General features: G+C 47.7%; 1 protein-coding gene across 1 annotated transcript in view; it reads left to right on the top strand.

The window, feature by feature from the left end:
- The window catches only part of PAPPA2 (pappalysin 2), a 184,345-nt gene that overhangs the window by 145,634 nt on the left and 12,136 nt on the right, over positions 1–26,575 (top strand). The window contains exon 22 of the mRNA XM_065553642.1: positions 24,543–24,641. Within this exon, the coding sequence (XP_065409714.1) occupies positions 24,543–24,641 (99 nt within the window). The remainder of the gene's footprint in view (positions 1–24,542; positions 24,642–26,575) is intronic.

The raw sequence follows: 26,575 nt of genomic DNA, 5'->3' as shown, positions 1-26,575 counted from the left end.
CTGCCTGAGGTCCAATTAAGTGATTTGGGTGTCACAATTTCCTGGGTGCCCCACTGGAAATCCCCAGGGCTTGATGCCTGCTGTGCCCATTGACTTCAGATGGAGGTGGAGGGTGCTCAGCACTCTGGAGAACCAGCCCCAAACATGGCAAGTTGGGCACCTAGAAGCTGAGGCACCCCCAATCGTTGGCCGCTTTAGACAGTGCAGACCTGACTGTAAAACGGGCTCAAGGATAGCCGCTAGACAAGAGAGCTGGGAGGGTTAAACCTGCCAGTGATTGGGGTCTAATGGCCCTCATTTCCTATTTGGAAAACTGCTGCTGGAAAACTTTACTGCTGCTGACAGATTAAGGGCTGGATCGCAGCCTAACACATTCCTGCAGAGGGAATAAGGAGGCAGAAGGCACCCCATTGCACCAGCTACCTCCAGCACAAGAGCCTTGGTTCTGCCCCTCATTGCGCCAGGCAATGCAGATGTGCCAGGCCCTGGTGGACATATATTGCAGGGAGTATCCTCCGGAGCAGTGGGGGAAATCCAGGAAGTAGCTTGTTACTCCACTTCTGAGGCAGTGTAACTGCTCACTGCCCCTTACGCAGCACTTGGGCTGCCAAAGGCATGACTGGTTCCCAGACAGACGAAGGACAGAAAGGGAAAGTGAGGTGAAGGGACTTGCCCGTGGTCACAGAGTAGGTTGGAGGCAGAGCTCTCCTGACTCCAGTCTAGGGACATGGATAAAATGCCTGCTGTTGAAAGGTTTAAAAGCTAAGAACAGTTTAGCTTAGAGAGGGGACATGTTAGTGGTGGAAAGAAGGTAAATCAGACATTCCTATTGGTCATCCAAAACCAAGGGGACTCTGCAAATAGGGAAGATGAAAGACAAGGAGGTGAAATGACTTGCCCTAACTCAGTGGCTTTCAACCTTTCCAGATGACTGTACCCCTTTCAAGAGTGTCTGATTTGTCTTGCCTACCCCCAAGTTTCACCCCCCTTAAAAACTACTTGCTTACAAAATCAGATATAAAAATACCAAAGTGTCACAGCACTGTTACTGAAAACTTGCTTACTTTCTCATTTTGTCTGTATGAAATTTTAGTTTGTACTGACTTCAGTAGTGCTTTTTCTGTAGCCTGTTGTAAAACTAGGCAAAGCTCTAGATGAGTTGATGTACCCCCTGGAAGACCTCTGCGTACCCCCCAAGGATATGCGTACCCCTGGTTGAGAACCACTGCATACTGCAAGCTGGAGGCAGAGCCAGGAATACAGTATTCCAGTAACTGACTCCCATTCTGTTCTTTGCCTGATATACACCCCCACCCCACCCCCAGTGATACTGTACGTATTGTATGACCTCCTTTAGATAATCAGCATTGGGCGCTTTCTACACAGGCACTCAGGATCCTCAGACCTCAACATCACTGGCTACCCGTTGTTCCCCATCTTGTCTCTCTTCCTCAACATCTGTCAGTTATCTTCCCTATGTCTCTTGTTTCCCTGTTCTCTCTCTCTCTCTCTCTCTCTTTCTATTGGCTGATCACTATCTCTCGTCTAATGACAAATAGATGGAAAATCAATGACCCTTCTGATAATAACTAACCTCCCTAGCCACAGCCAACTGCTATTCCGACATGAATATCTTCAGCTCCTCCAGCCTTGTACATTGTTTTTCTTTTTGTGTAAGATCTGTACAAGAACTTGGCAGAAATCAGATACAAGTGGGTCAGGAGGCCCTGGTGGTTTTTAGGGCTTGTTTTCCATAACCCATTCTATCCTGTAGCATACTTAGCGGGAATGGCTTGGCAGGAGATCTAACCCACAGCAAGAGGCAGGCTGCTGAGGGCAGCATTTCAGGCTGGGTGCTGCTGGAGTACAAAGCCCTGGTGTTTCCTTACACACGCAGAACCAGCACATGAGCAGAAGGCACTGGGGACTTGTCTTTGAGAGCAGAGGAATGCTAGTCGGGCCGTGCGTGGCATCTTCTTGTTTAGCGCCTCTTGCCAATTCTGGTTTTCTCTCTTCTTCCCACTGGGGCTGCTCTGGGGAAAACAGGGAGGGTTCACTGCAAATGCAGGACTAGTCCAAGGATGCACACCCTGGTGCTCCCCAGACAATCCATGTACTCACCCAGAGACACAGAAGATCCTATAAACACCATGAAGGACGCACCCATCATCAGACTGTGCTTAACTACAGACTCCAGTACTGTCATTCTAAGAAACAAACCAAGCGGAGGCCTGAGCCTGTGTTGTCTTCACCCCAGAGCTCCCAAGAAGAGTAGGAGCACCAGAAAGGCAGGATGGGGCCCGGGTTTGCCCTTCTGTCTGCACATTGCACCAATTCACATCAGAAATTGTGCTGGATCTTCGGTATTCCCCTCCCCCAAGTGGATGTTGGAATCATTGACCTGCAGTTAATTGATGCCACTTGCACTGGCATCCAGCAGAACCACCAAGTACCAAATATGGATTTGGTCATATTTTTACGTCCTGGACTGTTTCTCGTAACTAGACATTGAGATTGGCTGCTGCCGCCATGCCAATAAGATATGGAGGGGCCCCCACCTCAGCACTGCGTACCCTATTAAATTGACACAGCAAACCCCACCAGCATCCTGGAGTTCTGCTCTTGCTGTGCTGCGTGTCCTGGCAGAGCCAGCATTCAGTCCCTGAGAGTTCTCTGCTGCCAGGCTGGCGCGGCACTTCAGAGGAGCAAGGCAGAGGAAATGTCAAGATGCATTTTTTTTAACATCCCAGTAGATTTGCAGATATCAACCCTAACTCAGTAGCCCCACATGTGAAATATGCTGACCTTTGCAATGGAGGCACATCTGAGCCAAATCCAGGATCCAGACGTCATGCTCCTTTCCCCAGATTCTGGCCAAGGTCGGCTTCAGGTCAGGGTCCAGATGTTTGCAGCTGGGGCCCATCACTGCTGTGCAATTCCACTTCCCAAACATCCCGGTAGCTCCGTAGAACCAACTGACGTCTCATCCATCTCCTCCTCACCCCATGGCACCAGCATCAAGCAAGCAGCCTCATGGGCATACTTGCCCAAGGGTGCCCGATGCTTGCCCAGCCCTCAGTTTGCTATTGTCGGCATTGTCAGTTATCTTGCATCACCTCTTTCCCCCAAGGTGTCTGAGAGCTGGTGTCACGAGGCTGACCCTGCATCTCCATGTTAGACCTGCCCCTCCATCAGAGCTAACTACAGTGTCATGGCACTGGTGCTAGGATTAAGTCCTGGAGTAATTTAGCGAGGGCCGCAGGCTTTACTCTGAGAGTATGTCTATACTGCGTGCTAAGCCCATGCTAAGCCCAAGCTTGTGGACTCAGTGTTCCCAAGCTGTGTTTGAGCATCGACACTGTGTTGTAAACCTGGGTTTACAATTGCTGGACCCAGGTCTCACAGCCATGCTAACACGTCCATACTGCACTGCGCAGACCATCTGACTCAGATCTGCCTGCTTGACTTGTTTCCACACTGCAGAATTACAGGATTTGGACCCGAGTCTCAGTGGGACTCGGACTCTAAGCCACCCCTCAGCAGGTTCCTAGGACCTGAGTCCTGAGTGCTTGCTGACCTGGGTCAGACTGATTTGTGTGTGGATGGGAGGGGGGCTTGGGCTCTAACCTGAGTCAGAGTCTGGTCTTATTGTGCAGTGTAGACATACCCTGAGTGACTGAGTAGTGATTTCAATATCTGGCCCATAGAGATGAGGATCATGTGCTCCCCTCCTCCGACAAAATGGGTTTGAGTTGGGGGGGTTTTAGAGTTCAGAGAGTTTCCTTTATTTGTTTACATTTTAATTAAAAGTTTTCTGGATTGAACTCCCCTTCTTCTGTGCAAACCTGGTGGCACTGATCCCAAGGTGCACTCACTAACCTGGCCTCCCTGCAGCAGTTAAATGCAAGGCTGGGAAGATCCTGTGATACTATTGCTCGACCTACTGGGATTAACAGTCCTCATCCAATGGGAGTTGTTCCATTGATGTCAGTGTGCTTTGGATCAGAGCCGTGGTGATGTTCCACACAACAGTGCAAAACCCCAGGAATGCTGATGCAGGTGCCAGTGCCAAACCCCTGAATACTGATTCAAGTTGCCCCCTTTATCATTCTGCATTGCTGTCTTCCAAGGTCATTGAGGGTATGACTACGCTGCAGTGTAAGCCCAGGGTTAGTAGAGCTTGAGTTAGCAGACCCTGGGCTGGTTAACCTAGGGCTTGAGCATCTACACTCCTTTGTAACCCTGGGTTAGGAATTGTTAAACCCAACCTGGGGCTCCAGTATCTACAATGGGCCCAAGTACAACCACCCATATCCTAGACTTCCTAGCGCCCTCCCAAAACGTGGCTGCTCTAGCTCTGTTTGTGGTTCAGTGTTGGAAAACTTGACTGTCTACCAAATGTGACTGTGCAGAGGACAAAGAAAGTTGGCTCATGGAATTGTGGGATACTTTTGGTGGACTCCAAGAGCATGAGCTCAGTGGGGCTGTGTCCATACTGCAATTCAATAGGGCTTGGACCTTGGGTCCAGGCTTGACTCAGGTGCGGACCCTCCACCTTTGTGAGGTCCCAGGACACTAGTTCCGAGCCTGGGTTAGCGCAATTTATGTGTCAATGGAAGGGGGACTAGTATTGCATCTGAGTTTGAACCCTGGGCTTACACTGCAATGCAGACATACCCTCAGGGTCAAGCAGCAATGCGGAGAATGAGCTGTGTTGCCTGGGAGGTCTTCACTGTCTTTCATATGGAAACAGCAACATTTACAAGCTAATAGAAAGGTCTGAAATCCAATTGAGGGCTTCAGGAGAAGCCGAGTGCACCTTTGCTATACCTCCCAGAAATGAAAAGATGGGGTGTTTCTTCACAATGTGTTCAATGGTTTGGAGGTCTCCGCATTCACACTGTGTCCATCCGTCATTCTCCAGTTGTGCATCATTTCCACGCATCTTCCATGGAATGTCCTAATTCCATGATAGTCTTTGGTGGAACAAGAACCCAGATAGTTCGAAAGTGGGGTCATCTGTGTGGGAAACCAGGTTAGGCAATTGTAATAGTACCTTCTGGCCTTAAAATCTGTGAAACTGTATCAAGCACATTCTTTACAGACTGGGTCTGAACTGGGCTTTTCCATCTAGCCATTGAGAAAATGTAACTGTGGGGATAGAAGGAGCAGACTGCCCACTGGTGTCAAGAAACTTTCTAGAGAGCCCTGATGTTCGTTACTGGGTGAGCCGTTCCCTGCATGGATCATGGGTAAAGCACATTGTTAAGCCAATGGTACCAGAGCCAACAGAAACCAGAACTGATATTTGTACATGGAGTGTTAGGTTTCAAACAGAAATACCCCGTTTTCTCAGTGTGTGATTGTGGAGTGAAGCGGAGTGGGGACAGAGATATGGGGAGCTGCTACACAATATGCTCACACAGACCTGTGAAGAGCCCAGAGTAAATAGGAGGAAGAATGTGTAGCTCCTTTGTCTGAAGTTTCTCACTCACTGCAGTCAGCTTAGCAATGTAGTGCAATGGCTTTACAAATTGCAGGGTCCTGAGATGTCTAAGGGTCATGGAGGCCTCCCTGGCCTCAATGGAGAGAAATGCCCAGGGGCTTTGGCCAGCATTCAGCTCTGTTACCTTCTGGGCCCTCACTGTGTGGCTCAGAGCTGATTTCCTTTCTACATGCCTGACTGCCTCAGGAGGGGGAGGAGGGAGAGAAAAAATAATAAAATAAACGACACTCAGCAACAGAGGGATGGCCAAGAAAAATATTTAATCCAAACAATGAACTTTGATGTTTCCTCCCACAGTCTGCATTCCGAGCCAGCTTCCATGGGCAGGCGGCAGGAGCCAAGAAATGCCGGGCTTGCTGCCTCGCCAGCTTGTGTGTGTATATGTGCGTGCAGCACACGCGCGGTGAGGACGCTGCGGTGTAGCATTACTGCAACTGGCTCCTGCTTTCGCTGCTGCCCTCCCATGTGCTTAGAAGAGGCCAAGATTATCAGAAGGGACTAGTGGTTTGGGAGGGCCTGGATTTCCAGCAGCCCAGCTTGTGGGCCCTGGAGGAGAGGGCTCAGTGCTTTCTGAAAATGGGCTCCTTTTCGTCTGTCAAAGAAGCAGCCAGAATAATTGGACATTTGTGAAGAGCTTAGCTAGAAAGCCTGCGGCAGGAAGGAAGGAAGGAAGGAAGGGAGAGCATGCAGTGTAGGGGGAAGAGTGGAGCTGTTACTAACATTGACAGGAGCCCCCTCCAGCATGTGCATCCTTCATTCCATTGCCCCCTCCCTCCCTCTGCCCGTCCTCCCGGGCCGGCCCATACTGCAAAGCATATGGTAACTGCATAAGCCGTATGTGACAACAGTTCCCTTGGACTCGTGTCCTGATGTGGTGAGAGCCTGAGATTTGCTTAGTGACGCAACACCTGGAGCTGGAGGGTGCTTGTGGCAAGTGTCCTAAAATCCTTTGATTCAATTTCACCTGCTCCTGTAGTGCAGGTTCGTAACCAGCCACTCCATGGAAAACCAGTGATCACAGACCGTAGTGGTGGCGTAAGGATGCTCACTTGGCTCTCTGACCTTCTTTGATTTGCAATCACTGGCCTGGTGTGGGATCCCTCCTCCTGCCAAGCAGACATGGGTATCTGGTCTGTCTAAGTCGACTATCTCAGTTCTGGCACTTGCAAGTACCTTGGCTCCAGTGCTGTTGTCTACACTGCTGCCATTGTGGGCCAGTATGTGCTTGCAGTTGTTGGATGTAACATGAAGCTTGAGTCAGAAAAAGGTGTGTGTGTGTGGGGGGGGGGGATACATGGCGGAGGGGGCAAGAGCTTGTTTGATAGTTTATCTAGAATGTGACTATCACAGGGGTTTTCTGAACTCAGCAGCACTTGCTCATTTGTCCCTCAGTTTTCACTTGAAGCACAAGGATCTATGCTGATGTGCAGCGATAGCTGCAGTATTGGCATGACCAGCCTGGGATTCAAGATAATGACAATACTTTGTCTGTATCTACTGCCTTGCACATGAGGATCTCAAAGCCCTTTACCACCAGTGATGGGCCTGGAAGGTAGCTATTAATAGACACACAAACTATGGCTCAGAGAGATGCATCCAAGGTCTGCACAGAGTCTGTCAGATGCACACTAGACTCCCAGACATGAGCCTTACTCACAGTGCTTTCCTCCTTGTTACCACCCCTCCCTGACAAATATCCTTCCAACAGCTCCAGAAACGCATTCTGCATTGTTCCCCCTCCAACTCATCTAATGTAATCTCCCAGCTCCAGCGTCCCGGGGTGGCCATGGAACTGTGACTGTACCAAGGGCAGTAACAAGTGAGGAAGTGGTATTAGAAAAGCAGTAGCAAGAGCAACAGTGGCGGTGGTAGAGTGGGACTGTAACAGCCTGGCAGCTCCACTTTCTCTCTGGCCGTTCATGTTAGCAGTTCTCCATCTTCAATACTGAAATGTGGCTTGTGGACTGTTGAGTTTTCTCTCCATCCTCGTAATATATTTCTCAATCCTTTACTGCCTAGTAATCTGTCTCTGGTATTGGTTTGGAATGTACAGTGGACAAGGAGTAGGACACGCAATAATTATTGGCTCTCTTGCCTAACTGTCCAATTTGCATGGACAAATGATTTGCGCAGGCATGTCCAAGGTTTTGCATGTGCAAAACCAAAGGCACAAAATAGAAGTGTCAAACAGTGAGTGTGCAGGAACATACAAACTCCTGCCACTTTTACCCAATTTTCTAAGATGGGATATTGAAGCAAATTCCTTAGTAGGACCTTAAAAAGGATTTGATTCATGCAGTATCATTAAGGATAAAGGGCCGCACGTTGCTGTCAATTACACTGGTATAAATCTGGAATCATTCCAACGAGTTAGGAATCTGGAATTCCTCTAGTAGAATAGAATAGAGATCACAGGCACTTTCAATCCCCATTCTACAGTGCAGAAGTGAATCAACAGCTGGGGTTAGGAAGGAATTCACCCCTCCTGCTAGGGTAGTATTACATAATTGGCCAGGTGCACTGTGTACTTCTTTTTATCACCTTCCCCTGAAGCATCTGGTATATGCCACTGCCAGAGGCTAGATACTGGAACTAGATGGACTACAGATCTGTTCTGCTATGGCAAATCCTACTTGCCTAAAAAATCATTTTCATCTAAATGTCCGTGGCAGAGCTCCAAACACACAGATATTTATGATATTCATAATTTATTTTTCACATTCAAGTGCATTCCTAGGATCCATCCACTTTATTCATCTGCCTTGTTTATCTTCTCTGTCACTCTGTGTGTGTGCGTGTTTCTGCACAGTAACTCAGCCCATCATAAGGTCTTATAGGACTGATCTGAATCCTGATCCAACTGCCCCCGATGTTGCTGGAAAGACCCCCATCAATTTCAGTGGGAAATAGATTGGACCCAGGATGAGCATGCATTTTACGCATGTCTCTAAAGTGTATAGCAGGCTCTGTTTACTTGGGAAGGGAACCAACTCACAGCCAATAAGCTCTGCAATGGATCTCAAGAATCTGCAGAAGTAGTGGACTGGAAAGTGTGTGTTGCACAAGACATTCTTCCCCACAGGGCATCTCTCTGCATAGGGTGAAATCATACGACAAAGCCCTCTGAAGTGCCCCATTCAGTAGATTTTATTATCTAAATAGACAATGTGCAAACACACAAGGAGTGGGGTGTGGCGCAGCATGAGATTTGTAACAGCCCTTTCCTGGTTTCCTTCTTTCCTGATTTTTTAAAATGTTATTTTTAATTCTTCCCTATTCTGTTGTTGTTGTTAAGGCTATTTACATATTCAGACATTTGATATATTATCATTATTATTGATTACTGTAGCAGCTAGAGATCCTGAGTAAGATCAGGGCCCTGTTGTATTGGGCACTGTACAAACACTCAGTGAGTGACAGTCCCTGCCCCAAAGAACATAGTCTACATAGACAGGGTATAGGGGGGTGAGATTTACTGAAACAGCCCAGCTCATTTGCTCTGCTCTGCCAAAGCAAAGCAGACACCAACCCAGCTTAAGCTTCACATGGCCAATGTAGCCAGCGTAAATATCTAATTCATTTTCCCCGTCTATGTAGTTCGTTTCCTTTCTGAATGTCTCTAACTCTGGACAATGAAACCCATCTAGTCATTTTCACTGGCTCACATGTACTAGCCCACTATTATTGTATTTGGGGATCCATCTCTTCTTCCATTGCTTAAATCCAAAGAAGCTGTTTGCGCTGAATTTTTTACATTTCTATTAATAGCTGATGTGCATAAACCTTCCTTTATAAAACTTTCTATTTGCTTCCCATGAATCCTAAATTAGAGTAAAAAATAGCCTGTGTGTGTATGTATCTGTCTGTTTCACACCCACATCACTGCACCCGCCGAGAAATTGTACTTGAATAGAGGTTGGCAAACTTCTTGGCCCGAGGGCCACATCTGGGTATAGAAATTGTATGGTGGGCGTTGAATGCTCATGAAATTGGGGTTGGGGTGCGGGAGGGGGTGAGGGCTCTGGCTGGGGGTGCGGGCTCCGGGGTGGGGCTGGGGATGAGGGGTTTGGGGTGTAGGAGTGTGCTCCGGGCTGGGACTGAGGGATTCGGAGGATGGGAGGGGAATCAAGGCTGGAGTAGGGGATTGGGGCCTGCTAGAGGAGTCAGGGGGGTCAGGGGTGCAAGCTCCAGGTGGCGCTTACCGGAAGCAGCAGCAGCGTGTCCCCCCTCCAACTCCTATGTGGAGGCACGGCCAGGCAGCTCTGCTGCGTGCTGCCCCATCCACAGGCACCGCCCTGGCAGCTCCCATTGGCCACAGTTCCCAGCCAATGGGAGCTGCGGGGGCGGCACTTGGGGTGGGGGCAGCGTGTGGAGCAGAGCTCCTTGGCTGCCCCTATGCGCAGGAGCCAGAGGGGGGACATGTCACTGCTTCTGGGAGCCATGTGGAACAGCCACTGACCCTGCTCCCCGGCTGGAGCACCGGAGTGGGGCAAGCCCCAGGCCCCGCTCCCTAACAGGAGCTCGAGGGATGGATTAAACAGCTGGTGGGCTGGATGCGGCCCACAGGCCGTAGTTTGCCCATCCCTGTACTAGAACCTCTTGCCTTCACACATAGAATCATAGGACTGGAAGGGACCTCAAGAGGTCATCTAGTCCAGTCCCCTGCACTCGTGGCAGGACTAATTATCTAAACCATTCCTGACCGGTGTTTGTCTAACCTGGTCTTAGAAATCTCTAATGATGGAGATACCACAACCTCCCTAGGCAATTTATTCCAGTGCTTAACTACCCTGACAGTTAGGAAGTTTTTCTTAATGTCCAATCTCAACTTCCGTTTCTGTAATTTAAACCCATTGCTTCTTGTCCTATCCTCAGTGGTTAAGAAAAACAATTTTTCTTCCTCTTTCTTGTAACAACCTTTTATATACTTGAAAACTGTTATCATGTCCCCTCTCAATCTTGTCTTTTCCTGACTAAGCAAACCCAATTTTTTCACTCTTCCCTTATAGGTCATGTTTTCTAGACCTTTAATCATTTTTGTTGCTCTTCTCTGGACTCTCTCCAATTTGTCCACATCCTTCCTGAAATGTAGTGCCCAGAACTGGACACAATATTCCAGCTGAGGTCTAATCAAAGCAGAGTAGAGCAGAAGAATTACTTCTCGTGTCTTGCTTACAACACTCCTGCTAATACATCTTAGGCTAGGTCTACACTACCTGCCTGAATCGGCGGGTAGAAATCGACCTCTCGGGGATCGATTTATCGCGTCCCGTCAGGACGCGACAATCGATCCCCGAATCGACGCTCTTACTCCACCAGCGGAGGTGGGAGTAAGCGCCGTCGATGGGAAGCCGCGGAGGTCGATTTTGCCGCGGTCCTCACAGCGGGGTAAGTCGGCTGCGATACGTCGAATTCAGCTACGCTATTCACGTAGCTGAATTTGCGTATCTTAAATCGACTCCCCCCTGTAGTGTAGATGTAGCCCCAGAATGATGTTCGCTTTTTTTTTTTGCAACAGCGTTACTCTGTTGACTCGTATTTAGCTTGTGGTCCAATATGACCCCCAGATCCCTTTCCACAGTACTCTTCCTAGGCAGTCATTTCCCATTTTGTATGTCTGCAACTGATTGTTCCTTCCTAAATGGAGTACTTTGCATTTCTCCTTATTGAATTTCATCCTATTTACTTCAGACCATTTCTTCAGTTTTTCCAGATCATTTTGAATTTTAATCCTATCCTCCAAAGCACCTGTAAGTGTACTCTGTATGCCATTATCTAAATCATTGATGAAGATATTGAACAGAACCGCACGCAGAAATGATCCCTGTGGGACCCAACTCATTATGCCCTTCCAGCATGACTGTCAACCACTGACAACTACTCTCTGGGAATAGTTTTCCAACCAGTTTTGCACCCACCTTATGTAGCTCCATCTAGGTTGTATTTCCCTAGTTTATTTATGAGAAGATCATGCAGGACAGTATCAAAAGATTTGCTAAAATCAAAATATACCATGTCTACTGCTTCCCCCCATCCACAAAGCTTGTTACCCTATCAAAGAAAGCTATCAGGTTGGTTTGACACAATTTGTTTTTGACAAATCCATGCTGACTGTTACTTATCACCTTATTATCTTCTAGATGTTTGCAAATTGATTGCTTAAGTATTTGCTCCATTATCTTTCCAGGTACAGAAGTTAAGCTGACTGGTCTGTAATTCCCTGGATTGTCCTTATTTCCCTTTTTACATCTATAGTCAGAGCCTGATTCTCCACTGCTTTGCATGACTATTTACACCAGTGCCAAGAAGGTTTTGCACTCACTTTGCACAGGTGTGAATGAGTGGAAAATGAGGCCCACAATCAATACGTTGCAGATCTAAACAGTTCTGTTCCTCTTTTCTCTTATGAAGATTGAAACCAGATGCAGTCTCTTTAGAAGCAAAAACAACTAGCTTTAATTTATCTCCATATAAAAGTTAACAAGAGTCACTCCGACTTACTCCAGGTCCGGCTTTGGCCGATTGTCTTAATTTGCTTCAGGTCTGTGTTGTAACAGAACTCGCCCACCCTATCTCATCTATCAAGTCAGGCACTGATTTGTGGCTGTTTTGTAGGACAGAGTAACCCTGCAGTTGCTCCTTGATGTTGCAATGCAATTTATGCATTTTGATATTGTAACATTACAAAGTCGCCTCATTATGCAGCATCAGGACCTAAAGTAGGAAAGATCATCAGTGGGAGACCTCAATTTAATTCCTTGCTGTGCCACAGACTTCCTGTATGACCTTGGACAAGTCCTTTAGTCTCGCTCTGCCTCATGGGGGTGTTGTGAGGATAAGTGCATTAAAGATTGTGAGGTGCTCAGATGCTAGGGCGCAGGGGGCCATGGGAGTACCATAGATGGATAGACACGTTACACTGCATCCTGACCTCCTGTGAACTGATATGCACTCAAGACTATTCAAATATCTTACAAGATGTAGTGCCCAGTGACTGTAAAGATCACTGAGGTGCAGCCACGTCTGAGGTAAAAAACAGCAGCTGTGGGGTTGCAAACAGCTGTGCTAGGCAACACTTGAGGATGGGATGTGAAAAAGAATAGTGAGTCAGATGCTCAGCTTGTGTACCTCAGCATTGCCCTGTAGAAGTCAATGGTGCTAATCCAGGTTGCACCAGCTGAGGACCAACCCACCCTCTCCAGTCAAACTACAATCAGAAGTAGGAAGAATGTAATGAGTTGATCTGAAATTTGGTCCAGACCCCTGAGGTTAGCACGTCTGCTTTTTCAAAAAACCTCTTAATGATCACAAGTTGGCAGGAGAGCTGTGGTTGTGCATCTCATGGGAAAGACCAAGGTAATGCATTTTATTAACGAGACGGGGACAGAATGGATTTGCAGTATCTGGTCAGAGCTTGGACACCTTTCACTCACTGAAACACAGGTCATGGAACTGGGCTTCTAGCTCTTTCAAGCCTTTGGTTCAATCAGTCATTTTTTATTTTCCTCTTGTATGTTTTTCCAATGTAATTTTGAGCATGAGCTGTCAAAGTTTCCCCAACAGACGTTGCCATAGGAGCCTGTATTTGTTTAGGGTGGGGACTTTTGTGGGGGAGGGAAGGAGCAATTAGTTCTAGAAGGTATACAGAGAGAGAAAAAAATCTCCCCTCTTCAGCCCCTTCCCCCATAACTAGACACTGCACATGAGAAATGATCTGGAAATCATTGAGGCCCATGCATCCGAGACAGGCAATTCTTTGCAATTACATGGAAACGAAATAAGAAATAGATTTTTGTTTTTCCAGTGACTCATGACATATGGAGCAGAGTTGAAGGAAAAACTACAGCATGGAATCGTGCAAAAGAATTCAGACCTCACATCATACCCTTCCCTGGGTGCTGCACTAGGGTGATGCCGTAGATGGCACTCTTCACTCTGAGACAGGGCCCAAGCATGGTGCTAATGCACATGGTGCCCTTTCTCAAATGGGACAGAGGACTGATGTCCTCACCGACAGTCAATTAAGGCCCCTTGGCACTTTTCACAAATGTACAAGTATTAACCCTGCTGCCTGCTCATATTCCAGTTTGGGTAATTACAGGCTGGCTGACTATTCTCCCAACAGTTTTAGCTGGATACAGTGTTCTTCATTTCCTGACCTAAATGGTGTGTAGCATTACTGTTAAACCTGTGCAATGGATCCTAACGCTCAGGAGCCCTGACTGCCAATCCCGACTCTGACAACGACCAGCTGTGAGGCTTTGCACAAGTCACCCAATGTCTCGTCCTCAGTTTCCCTATGTTGAGGGGATTAATGGAGGTTTGTGAAGCACACTATAAGGGCTAAATATTATTAAACACCTTTTGCCTTCTATCCCAGAGGCGTCTGCATTTCAGTGATGGGTGCGTATGCACGGTATGAAAACTTGATAAATTGCTTTGCTTCCAGGATTGAAAGGTATTAGATAAATACAAGTTGTTGTTATTATTGTTCTTGGGTCTCGTGCTGTAGGGTCAAGGGGTAGGAGGAGGGGCAAATGTAAATAGGCAGTTGGGGTACAGGGTAATACCAGCCCAAAGCCATCGACCATGCCTATGTAACAAGAGAAAGTATGAAACATGTGGTTAAGTCGCTGGACTGGGACCGGGGAGATGGGCTCAGTTCCTGGCTCTACCACAGACACTGTGTGACCTTGGGCCAGTCACTTCAGTTCCCTGTGCCTTGATTTCTCAACTGTAACATATGTCCTTTCTCCCACCCTGTACCTATCTGGTGTATGTAGATTGTAAACTCTTGAAGGCAGGGGCTGGCTCATACTCTGTGTTTGTCTGCTAGGTCTCTGAGCTTGGTTAGGTACTGCAGGTGCTACTGATAATGGGAGTGGGGCATTAGTCCACTGATTCATTGATTTTCCACCTGTCCTAGCTCTCACTTCATCCTCCCTTTTGTGGCAAAATTACATCTGGTTTGTCTTGGGTCTGTCACATGGTGCTCTACTCACCACTGGGTGATGCCATCTTCTGGGGATTAGCTCCACCCAGTTGAGTGCCCCCTTCAGGTCTTCCAACGTGCAGTTTTCCTCCCACTCCCGCAGTCTCTGTCTCTGAGGTAAGGGAGAAGGAACAGGGAGTGGGGGGACTAGGAACCCCGGAGAAAGCGTTTACCTAGTAGGCCTAAGAAAGAGGGGTCTGACTAGGAAGGTTGAAGAGTGGGAAGCTTGCAGAAGTACGGTAGGAAGTAGTCCAGGGTGACAGAAGTAAGGTTGGTGTAAATGCAGACCATAACTGCTCACTACAGGGCCCTGGACTGGAACCCAGAGTAGAGGGCAGGCTGAGTTCCCCTACCAGCCACTGCAGAGTAGTGTTGCTGGGGCAGTGAATGGGAAGACAGCCTGAGTTACTGTGGGAACGACATAGGGCAGCAGGCATGAGGACTGCCTGTCGTTGCTTGTGTGCAGAGACTCCCCTGGAAGGGGAAAACACAGAGCCGCCTGGCTTTATAGAAGTTCCCTCACAGGGAGCTTCCTTCTAATTAGAACCCTCCTCACAGCCTAAATCTCCCCCCTTTGCAGCTTAATTGGTTGATTGGGCCCACCTGGCCTAATTCAACTCTTTTGGGGCCAGTGTAGGGAGTAGACTCCATCACAGGCCCAATCCCACGTTTTGTTCCAATCAAGTCGTGAGGACAAAAGTAGCAGATGGAGACCACTGATGACAATGTGGGCTGTTATAATTTGGCCCAGCTGCGGTTGGTGGTTATTGTGATGTAGTTGAATGTGTTGGGCAGAATGTTGAAACTATTTATGTGACTTTGCAGGTATAGTTTCTTAAGCAGTTGCTTATGTTGAATCCACTGTTCTATAGGGGCTACTATGTTTTTCATCTGTCTCTATGCAATACAGAGTCAGTCGCTATAAAGGCTCCAGCTGTCTGCGCATGTCTGTGTTTATAATCAGAAATTTGCGCCATGTTCACAATACACAACAGTTGAAAATGAGAATTTCAAGGACCTTCTATGCATCAGAGTCACAAAACAGTCTGTGACATAACATGCAGTCCCTGTGGGGGAGAGGAGTCTGCTACAATCAGCAATACTCGGAACAACTAAACTAACAGCAGCAAGGTGAAATGTCAAGCTATATTGGAAAAATGGAGGCCTTCGTCAATGCCATGAAGAACTGGCCTGCATAGAGCGAGAGCCTGGAGCAATATTTTGAAGTAAATGTGATTCCCTGAGAAAAACACGTAGTAGCATTTCTGAGTGTGATGTGAGGAAAAACGTAGAGTTTAGTACTCAGTCTGATGCCCCAGAGAAGCCAGCCAGCAAAACCTTTAAAGAGAGAGTGCAAATAATTCAAGGGCATTTCTCATCCAAGTCCCTGAGTATAGGAGAATGGTTCAGGTTTCATAAACAGAATCAGCTTGAAGATGAATCTATTTCCTCCTTTGCAACAAAGTTAAAAAAATTATCAGAACACTGTGGCTTAACGAGGCACTAAGAGACAGAATTGTGTGTGGACTGCTTAATGAAAGCATACAGAAGAGCGGGGGAGTGATAGCTCAGTGGTTTGAGCATTGGCCTGCTAAACCCAGCATTGTGAGTTCAATCCTTGAGGGGGCCACTTAGGGGTCTGGGGCAAAATCAGTACTTGGTCCTGCTAGTGAAGGCAGGGGGCTGGACTCGATGACCTTTCAAGGTCCTTTCCAGTTCTAGGAGATGGGATATCTCCATTAATTTTTTAATTTTAAGAGGCTCTGAACTGAGGAAAATCTTACCTCTAAACACACAGTAGAAATTGGAGTAGCAATGAAAACTGCAGCAAGGGATGCAAGAGAATTGCATAGCAGCCCTCAAACAGAAGTAGGAAAGCATAAACTATCTGTAACCCAAGGCAAGAGCCAGTCCACTCAGCAGACAGACACGTCATCAGTGTGGAAAAAGGTTCCATATTCCTTCTGACTGCCAATTTACAGATGCCTACTGCAGAAGCTGTAATAAAAAAAGTCATAGCTACGCAGTTTGTCACACTAAGAGAAATAAGAAAGAGACTAACACAGGGTATAGAAAAAGGAATATCAATGTACATTCTGTAGACAGAGGCAGTAGATATACATACTGGGAGAGTGGAGTAGCCAGTCTCGGTATATATAGTGTGAGCAAAAATGACAAGGCAGCAATCTGGTTGACACCCCAGGTAGCAGAGAAAAACACTTAAAATGGAATAGAACACCATCTCTGCAGTGTCTGTTATCTCATATTCAGAATATGAGAAAACTTTTAAAAATACAAACTGAGGAAGACAGCAATGTTACTAAAAAGTTATACAGAAGGGAAAACAATGCCAATTGGAGTGATGCACGTGAATGTGGAGTATAAACACTGCTTATTGTTATTAGACTTATATGTCGTTGAGAAAGGGGGGCCGGCCCTGTGGTGCCATGAATGGTTATGTAAGGATCCTCTGGAGTGGATATCTAGAACGATGCTGCAGTCACTTTCAGCAGACTCTACTAAAACAGCCAAATAGCAGCTGGAAGGGATACTGAATCGGCCTTAGGAGTATTCAAGGAGGGCATAGCAACTCTAAAACACATGAAGGCTGAAATAATCCTAGACGAGAAAACACAGGCCAAGTTTCATAAAGCTCAACCTGTCCCTTACGGTATCCACTCAAAGGTAGACGCTGAATTGGAACGTCTGGAAAGGGAGGGCATACTTTCAGAAGTGGCCAGGAGTGAGTGGGGAACTCCAATCATTCCATTTGTAAAAAAATGTGGTGCAGTAAGGTGTGTGGAGTGTTTAAGAATACCATCAACCCTGTACTGAAAGCTGAAAAATACTCTTTGCCTCGATATTTTTGCTACAGTGGCAGGGGGACAACGATTTAGCAAAACCGATTTGTCACAGGCCTACCTACAGATGGAAGTTGAGGAAGAGTCTAAGGCAGTGGTACTCAAACTTTTGTAGTGGTGACCCCTGTCATACAGCAGCCTCTGGGTGCGACCCCCTCTTATAAATTAAAAACATTTAACTCTATTCTAAATGCTGGAGGAAAAGCTGGGTTTGGGGTGGAGGCTGACAGCTCACGACCCCCTAGGTAATAACCTCACGACCCCCTGAGGGGTCACGACCCCCAGTTTGAGAACCCCTGGTCTAAGGCATATCTCACAATCAGCACACAAAAAGGTCTGTACCAGCATAACTGGCTAGTGTTTCGTATTGCTTTAGTTCCTGCTATATGGCAATGGGCAACGGATCAAGTTTTGCAAGGTGTCCTGAGAACACAGTGTTATTTGGATGACATTACTGTGACCGGTGGAAGTGATAATGAACATCTGGAATCCCTAAAAAGGGTATTAAAACGTCTAGGAGAATATGGGTTACGAGCTAATTGCATAAAATGTGAATTTTTCAAGGACTCAATGGCTTATTGTGGGCATGTTATTGATGTGCAGGGCCTACATAAATCTCAGGAGAAGATTAAAGCAGTCCTGGAAGCTCCACTGCCAAAGGATGTGTCACATCTTCGATCATTTCTGGGATTTATCAACTACTATAGCCGATTTGCACCAAACCCAGCAACCGTATTGCATCCACTGAACTGTTCACTGCAGACTGGTCAAAAGTGGGTTTGGTCAGCTGAGTGTCAAAAATTTTTCTGGAAGCAAAACAATTGGTCACATCAGACAGTGCACTTTAACCCATCCTTGCCTATTAAGTTAGCATGTGACAATTCCCCACATGGAATTGGGGTAATTACATGGCTCAGAATGCCAGGTGGCAGTGAGATACCCATAGCATTTGCTTCAAGATCGCTCACAGTTGGAGAACCTAACTATGCACAAATAGATAAGGAGGCTTTAAGTCTGGTATGGGGTGTGAAGAAATTCATCCAGTGTCTATATAGGAGAAAATTCACCCTTGTCACGGACCACCAACCCCTAATAGCAATCCTACATCCAACGGAAGGAGTTTCTGTGACAATGGTAGCACATATGCAACACCGGGCTCTCTTCTTAGCTGGTTACATCTGTGACATCGGATTCAAATGCAGATGGGCTTTCCTGCCTGCCTGTGCTAGCTAAAGGACAACCTGGAATAGAGACAGAATCTGTCGAATTTGTTTCAGATTGAGTGATCCCCAGTGACTTGTAGTTTAATCAAGCAAGGAAACCAGGAGGTATCCCACACTAGCTCAGGTTTATGACGCCAGAAATAGACTGATAGCCCTAATCTGGCACCCTTTTACACACACAAAGGTGAGCTTACCCTACATCAAGGGAGTGTCATATGTGGAATTCATGTTATCATACCTAGTAAACTATGCGCAAAAATATTAGAAGAGCTCCATGTAGGACATGTAGGGCTAGTAAAAATGAAGGGACTCACCAGAAGTTTTGTATGGTGGCCAGACATTGACCAACGAATACTGCAGCTCACTCAGGAAATGTTCGTGATGCCAACGGGTACAGCCTAAACCAGTGCCATTACACCCCTGGGAATGGCCATCCACTCTCTGGACATGTCTGCATATTGATTGTGCAGGAACATTTTTAGGAATGATGTATCTAATAGTGGTGGATGCCCATTCCAAATGGCCAGATGTGTTTTTTTTTTCTTCATGAAAACCACCACAGCTGTACAAACAGGAGAAAAACTTGTAAGTTTGTTTGCAAGAACTGGACTGCCAGAGCAAGCTGTGAGTGACAACGGTCCTCAGTTTAGTTCAGAAGAGTTTCAGTGAGACATGAAGAAAAACGGTACTAGCCATATTCCCTCAGCACCATATCACCCAGACACAAATGGTTTTGTTGAAAGGTTAGTTTCAAACTTTTAAGCAAGCCCTGCAATCCATGACAGATAAGCGGTCATTACAACCGAAGCTGTCATGCTTCTTGCTAAAATATTGAAACATAGTACATACCATGACGAACCAAACACCTGCAATGCTGTTTATCGGCCGAAATCTCAGGTCACCCGTGGACTTATTAACGCCAGATCTACATCTACAAGTTAGAAATCATCTAATAAGTCAAGCGATGATGAAGGACCAGTGCACCTTGTGAGCTACAAGTGGGTCAAACAGTTCTGGCACATTATTATCGGGGACACAGTACATGGCTTCCAGCAATTGTTAGTGCACAAACAGGTTCTTTGTCCTACACAGTACAAGTGGCACCCAATATGTTTTGCTGCCACCACACTGACCAGTTGCGAGATTTGGGTGTGACTCCGCGGCTGACAAAAGAGGCAAAATTTGGAGAGTTGCCAGTTGTTCCAACATCAGTGCCCCAGTTTGACACAACCACCAATAACATTATGCCAGAAAGCAACTGTGCTGAACGACCGGCATCATCCGAGGGAACATCTGAGTCAGACATTGCTGGAAACACACCGCTTCCTCAAGGGAGTGCTTAAAATGTTGGCAGATGCTATCCAAAAAGAAAACGCAAGCCACCTGAAAGCCTTGACTTGTAACTGGACCTTGTCCCCCCCCCCCCCCCCCCCCAAGTACTTCTGAAGTTGATGTGCCCATTTCATTTCAGGGAGCAGGATAGAGATGATGTAGGGAATATTTTGAGCAGAGTGTTGAATCAGTTTACGTGAATTTTCAGGTATAGCTTCTTAAGCAGTTGCTTATGTTGAATCTGTTATTATATAGTGATTACTATGTTTCTCATCTAATGTAATACAGTACAGAGTCCGTTAGCCCTCATGGTTCCAACTGTATGCACGTCAGGGATTTGTGCTGTGTCCACAATACACAACAGTTACATCCGTCAGCATTGCTTCTGCATCGGGAGAGCTGCGGCACTTATAGTGCCTGATTCTGCGTTTTGGCTCCCACTGTTGTAGGGATAATGCCATCATGTTTCAATGCTCATTCTCAGTAACGCATGCCTTGGCTAGACTGGGAGGACTCTGCTAATGGGGGGTGAACCTCAGAGGTTTGGAATTTTGGTTCAGATCAATGCTCAAAAGGCTGGATGTCCATTTGGGCCATCAAATCCACTTTGCTCTGCAAAATAGAACTGGTAATCTCACAAGATCAGGATTTCTGGCTGTATTTCCAATATGTCCAGCTCCTGGTGAGAATAATCTTTCCAGTGGATTTTGGTGCAGGTCAGTACCCAATAGCATGTAGACTAGAGCCAGGTGAATATTTAATTCCTAATAATTTATTCAATGAATGCTGCCTCCTTTTTGTTATGACCAGAGTGTGACATCACATTTATGTGTTACTCAAGTTTATTCATGAATTTCTCTGGTAAATAATTCTCAGTTGCAGCTTTTTCCTGAACAGTTCATTGCAAATACTTCGAATTCATGCAATGGTGTTTAGTTACACAAGTCACATGTCCTTGATTCTCATCGCTGATTGGGTATTTCTCTTCCATGATTACATGACTCATAACTAACCAGCAATGGTGCAGATTTTGACTTGTGTGTTTGAGTGTCAGCTTTGCAGTCAGAGAGCTGCCCTGTTGGGTAGTTGTGCAATCTGAAATTCCGTTTTGTCTGTGAGTGAAATTTATTCACTAGAGGCTTATCTGGTCTGGGGATTTTTTTAGCTACACTGATAGAGGTGCACCAATGCTAACCCAAGATGAACACATGCTGCATTATTGTAAAAAGTGACCTGTACCTGTGTGGCTACTGGGGTAACCCACACCAGTGCCAGCCACTTTTTACATCCATGCAATGCATTTGTACTAGGTGTTTGTAGCAATGTAGCTACATCAGCCTAACTACACCGGGGTGGAAAAATCTCACTGTAGGACAAGAGAGGGTTTTTCCAAGGCACCTAGGTGACTTAGGAGCACAACAACACTGGAACATGTGCTCCTAAATCACGTGGGTTCTTCTGCAAATCCCACCCCAAGCCTTGACTATTCCCAGAACATGAACACAAAATGGGGTTGGAGTGAATTTGTTTAGCAATTCCAGCAAATGTTCCTGAGCACTTGTTTTGCAGTATTGGCCCAGCTCTTGTAAGGACACACAACAATGAGAAAGTTTTACAAAATTGTTGTGTAAAAGGCTGAGTTTTGGCTGAAGGTAAAGATTAGGGTTACCATATTTCAGCGAGCAAAAAAGAGGACGGGAGGAGCCCCGCCCTAGCCCCGCCCCTGCCCCTCCCACTTCCCGCCCCCCCTGACCTCCCAACCCTCCCCCCGTTCCTTGTCCCCTGACTACCCCCTCCTGGGACCCCTGCCCCTAACTGCCCCCCAGGACTATCTAAGCCTCCCTGCCTCTTGTCCCCTGACTGCCCCAACCTTTATCCACACCCCCACCCCCAGACAGACCCCTGGGACTCCCACGCCCCATCCAACCACTCCCCACCCCCTGACAGCCCCCCCCCAGAACTCCCAACCCATCTAAACCCCTCTGCTCCCTGTCCCCTGACTGCTCCGATCCCTCTCCGCACTCCTGCCCCCTGACAGCCCCCCCCAGAACTCCCAACCCATCTAAACCCCTCTGCTCCCTGTCCCCTGACTGCTCCGATCCCTCTCCCCACCCCTGCCCCCTGACAGCTCCCCCCCAGAACTCCCAGCCCCCTACCCCCCCCGCTCCTTGTCCCCTGACTGCTCCCTCCTGGGACCCCTGCTCCTAACTGCCCTCCAGAACCCCACCCCCTACCTAAGACTCCCTGTTCCTTGTCCCCTAACTGCCCCCTCCTAAGACCCCCCCCCAACTGCCCACCAGGACCCTACCCCCTACCTGTACCCTGACTGCCCAAAACTTTCTCCACTCCCCCCAAAAAGCCCCCCCCCCCCGTTTCTTGACTGCCCCCTCCAGAACCTCCCTGCCCCTTCTCCTGCCCCCCCTTACCCTGCTGCTCAGAACAGGGTGTTGGGCTCTGTGCGAGCCGGACACGTGGCTAAGCTCCCCAGCACAACAAAACCCGGTCCCTGGCCCTGCACAACAAAACCCGGTCCCTGGTCCGGACCGGGTTGCAGGGGAGAGCTGCCCTTGTATCCGCACAAAGTGCTCTCGCTCCCGTTTTGCTACGCTGCATGGCAGAAACCGCTCCTAGTTGCAAAAGGGGAGGGCTGCACTTTGTGCTGAGACACTTGCTCAGAATGCAGGGCGGAGCTCCTCTCCAGCTGCTCCGGAGTCCAGCCCGGGACTTTCCTGCAGCCCTCCCAGCCGCTCGCTCTGCTGTGCCGGGGGAGGGGGAAATCCCGGACATTGTGAGTGCTTTACAAATTCCCCCCGGACGCTATTTTTAGCACAAAAAGGAGGACATGTCCGGGTAAATCCGGACGAATGGTAACCCTAGTAAAGATGGGGGGGGAGCCTTCTGTGGGCATGCAGGAAAATGAAGCAAAATGGCATGAGAACCTCCTCTCCCCTTAGTGCACTGGCCAAACATGGCTGTGGTCCTTGTGCTCCCATCTGGCAGGGACTGGAGGAGTTTAGTGCGGAAGATGGTGATAGATTCCCCAAAGGAGGGTTGTGATGAGGTTGGGGCCCTGGCCGTGTCCCCTTTCCTGTGCACCAGAGATGCAGTGGGGTGGCACACAGGTGGAATCATTTTGCACTCTGGATAAGGTTATCATTAGGGTCTGTGCTGTGTGACTCTACCCAGTGCTCCTACGGATACTTGGGAGCTAAGCTGTAGCATCTTGGATGTGTAGCGATGTGAGACTCACCCGGCCCGGCGCCTCCTGCTGGACGTCCAGGGAATTAGCTTGCCAGCCTCCGGAGCGCCCTCTGTTGGCCATTGTCTCGCCTGTCGCTGGCCCCATTGTCCTTCTCGGACCCTGGTGCCCCTTCTCTCGGGGTTCTGCCCCCTGCAGTACCCCGCAGTCTAGCTGGGTCTCCCCTCACTAGGGAACCCCCAACTCTCTATCCCCACCTCGCCTCAGTCTTGGGCTACTGCCAGTCACCATCTAGCCCCCGCTCACTGGGGCGGGCTGCAGTATAATTGCCACTCATCATTGGCAAGGAGGGTCTGGACCTGCTGCCTCTGCCTATCCTTGGGCTGCCCTCTGCAATCCCCAGTACCCTTCTTGGCCTTTAACAAGGCCTGAAGCCTGGGGGTTTTCCAGGCTGGAACTCCCCAGCTCTTCTGGCCTTTCCCCAGCCCTGCTCCACTTTAGGTACCCTGCTCAGCTCCCAGCAGCCAGGCCCATCCCTCTCAACAGCTAGCGAGAGACTCTGTTAGCTCCAGCCTAGCAGCCCCTTTTTAGGGCCAGCTGCGGCTGCTTCCCCAATCAGCCCAGGCTTACTTACAGGGCTGTTTTAAGCCCTTCAGGGCAGGAGCGGGTGACCACCCAGCTACAGATGGATTTGCCTGCCCTTTTTCTTAGTCCCAGGCAGATTAACCATGTTCTGTGCTGAGCTCTGACTGTGTGATCAATAGGCAGAAACTACACAGCCTCTCTCATACTTAGCTGTACAGCCTAAGCCACGAAGCTCAGATGTGGAGCCAAGATTTCTCAAAGTCTGGGCTGGGGAGATTTTTGGGTCAGTCCAGTATGCAGTCAGTCTAGGGCCCTGATCGCACCATGACATTGACTTCAGTGGAGCCGCATCGAACTGGAGTAACTTGGTGGAAGAGCAGGCCCAGGTAGCTCAGAACTGGTTCTGAACTCACCCAAAGTTCAGTGGCATTTGATTCTGAGGTTTGGTTTGGTCCATTGTAGAGCTAAAGCTGGCTGTGAAGCTCACCTCTGGATTTGAACTTCCCTGAATTTCAGGGAGTTTGGTTTGGGCCCGTCTCTAGTGGGAGGTGGCATTCCAATACAGTTCCCTCACTTTTCATGGCTGTACAGAATTGCTCCTCAAGCCATGGCCTACACCTCCTTCAGAACTGAGTCCCACACTGGCCAGCTGATAAACTGCTTTTTTGGGGACACTTTCACTGTAAAAGCTTTGGGGAAGTGTGGCAGGGTTGGGCCCTAGACCGTGATGGTGATGCATGAGGGCTTTGTTGAAGACCCGCAGTCACAGGTCCTGGGAGGAGTTTTCCATTCATGAAGCATCCTAACTAGTCTCCACTCAGCAGTTTCTCATTTCTCTCCCTAGCCTTTCCAAGCAGATGGCTGGTGTGATACCATCAATAACCGGGCGTATTGCCAGTATGATGGGGGTGACTGCTGCTCCTCCACACTGTCCTCTAGGAAGGTAAGTGAGCTTCCCACAGGAGTCAGAGGGGAACGGGCCAAGTTCAAATAAGAGCTCAAGGCAGCCAATGGTTACAGGCTTCGCTGCACCTTGGAATGGAGCCTGCAGGCTGATACCCAATCAAGTGGAAAGCAGACCTCAAGGGGCTTGATCCAAAACCTTCTGGGGTCAGTAATTGACCTAAATGAGTTTGGGGTTAGGGCCAATGGGACTAAATGCTCAATCCAACTCCCACAGACATCCATGGGACACTTTTCCCTTCCGGAAATTGGTCACTCAGACAGCATCAAGTTACTACAGTAAGATTTGGCCTTACAATGTTGCGTGACTCAGCATCTCAGTGATGCAGTGATTTTGTCATCCCACCCAGTTTCTTTCTTTCTTTCTTTCTTTCTTTCTTTCTTTCTTTCTTTCTTTCTTTCTGTCACTCCTGCTGGACTTGGCCTGTGCATTCTACCTTAGAAAGCTGTGCCTGTGGGTAATTTAGCAGTTGTCTCTTTTGATTTGTGAATCAAACTGGCCCCGCTTTTTCTCCCATCCCTACCTACCTTCTTTACTACCCCTGCCATCACACCCAGTTTTCACAACATTTCCTTCCAAAAGACATCCAAGAGTAAAACAAACCTTAGGGCACAGTTACTTTTTCATTCCAAAAATATGTGGGTCTGGTTCTTTTCTTCCTTCCCTTTATTATGGATCTCAAATCATTTGTCCTTTCATCACTTGTAAAAAAAAAAAAAAAAATCAACTGCTAATATGTAAGTTGGATGACAGGAAATGGGTGTTGTACTAAAATAACTAGAGCAGGGCACCTACAATTTCACTTGGCGATCTTACAGAATTGCAGTGATACATTGTAGGGATAGGACTGAGTGAAACTCTGATGATCCTAATAATATTGGCATCTTGGGGATGGAGAGAGGTGAGGTGGTGGAGGGCGGGGGTTGTTGGGGGGGTAGCAGTCACCTAGCTCCATTGTGAATCCTCCAAAAAGCAGCCAAATCAAACTGCTGAAAAGAATGACTCATTCCATCTCCTCAGAGCCCCACTAGCTTTTCGCATGAGCACAAAAACCCACTGAACTGCTTTGTTCATATGATCTGAAATGGAGGAGAGCAAGAAGTTAGGCTCAAATACAACCAACTTTCATCAGATCAGATTGAAAGAACCCAACACGTCTCTAAATAACAAAGAATTCCTGGCTCCGAGTTTGGTCTGTATGAAGATCTCCAGGAGGAAGAATGGATTCCAAGACCCTCATCTGTCAACTCTCTTGCCTGTGGTACCCCCTGCTACAGTGTTACTATGGTCCAGCTCGGGAAGGTCCTAATCACAAACTGCTGCATGCAGCAACACTGGGAGTCTTGCTGTTACCAATTAAGCCACATAGCAAAGCAAGCTTACTTGGTTGGGTGAGGTCAAGGACTGGCATAGAAGGGGGTGCTGCAAATCGGGATATATGGTCACTGGCAGAGCTGGAGGATTCAGTGTGGTTAGAGCAGGGGCTGCAGGTCAGGACAGAGACCCCCTAAGTGCAAATGCACTACATAGATCTAACCCTATCCCCCCATACCCCATCCATACACACCACCACCCAATTTTTTTCCTGGAAATCTTTTGTTTTAGCTAAAAAAAATCTCTCTCTTCTTTTTTTTTTTTTAATCAATCCTCCCCAATTTTCAGTTTTTTTGTCAAAAATTGAAAAAAATATCATTAAATCTGCAGAAAATACCAATTTGAACAGTTCTAACCAGCACCTCTCCCAAGCTGCCTCTGAGTTCTACAGCCTCTTGGCTTTCATTTAAAAACGATAGTCTGTAGCTGTTTTGATTGCAAAATATACCTTGACAACATGAACCGAATGCAAACATCTGCCTGAGTTTGCATACAGCATGAAACAATAGCACTGAGAGGGGTGAACTGCCTCATTCGAC

This window comes from Chrysemys picta, chromosome 8, assembly GCF_011386835.1.
Source record: "Chrysemys picta bellii isolate R12L10 chromosome 8, ASM1138683v2, whole genome shotgun sequence".
In the NCBI taxonomy this organism is placed as follows: domain Eukaryota; kingdom Metazoa; phylum Chordata; order Testudines; family Emydidae; genus Chrysemys; species Chrysemys picta.
The sequence above is the reverse complement of the archived record's forward strand: the minus strand, read 5'-3'. Positions and strand labels throughout refer to the sequence as shown.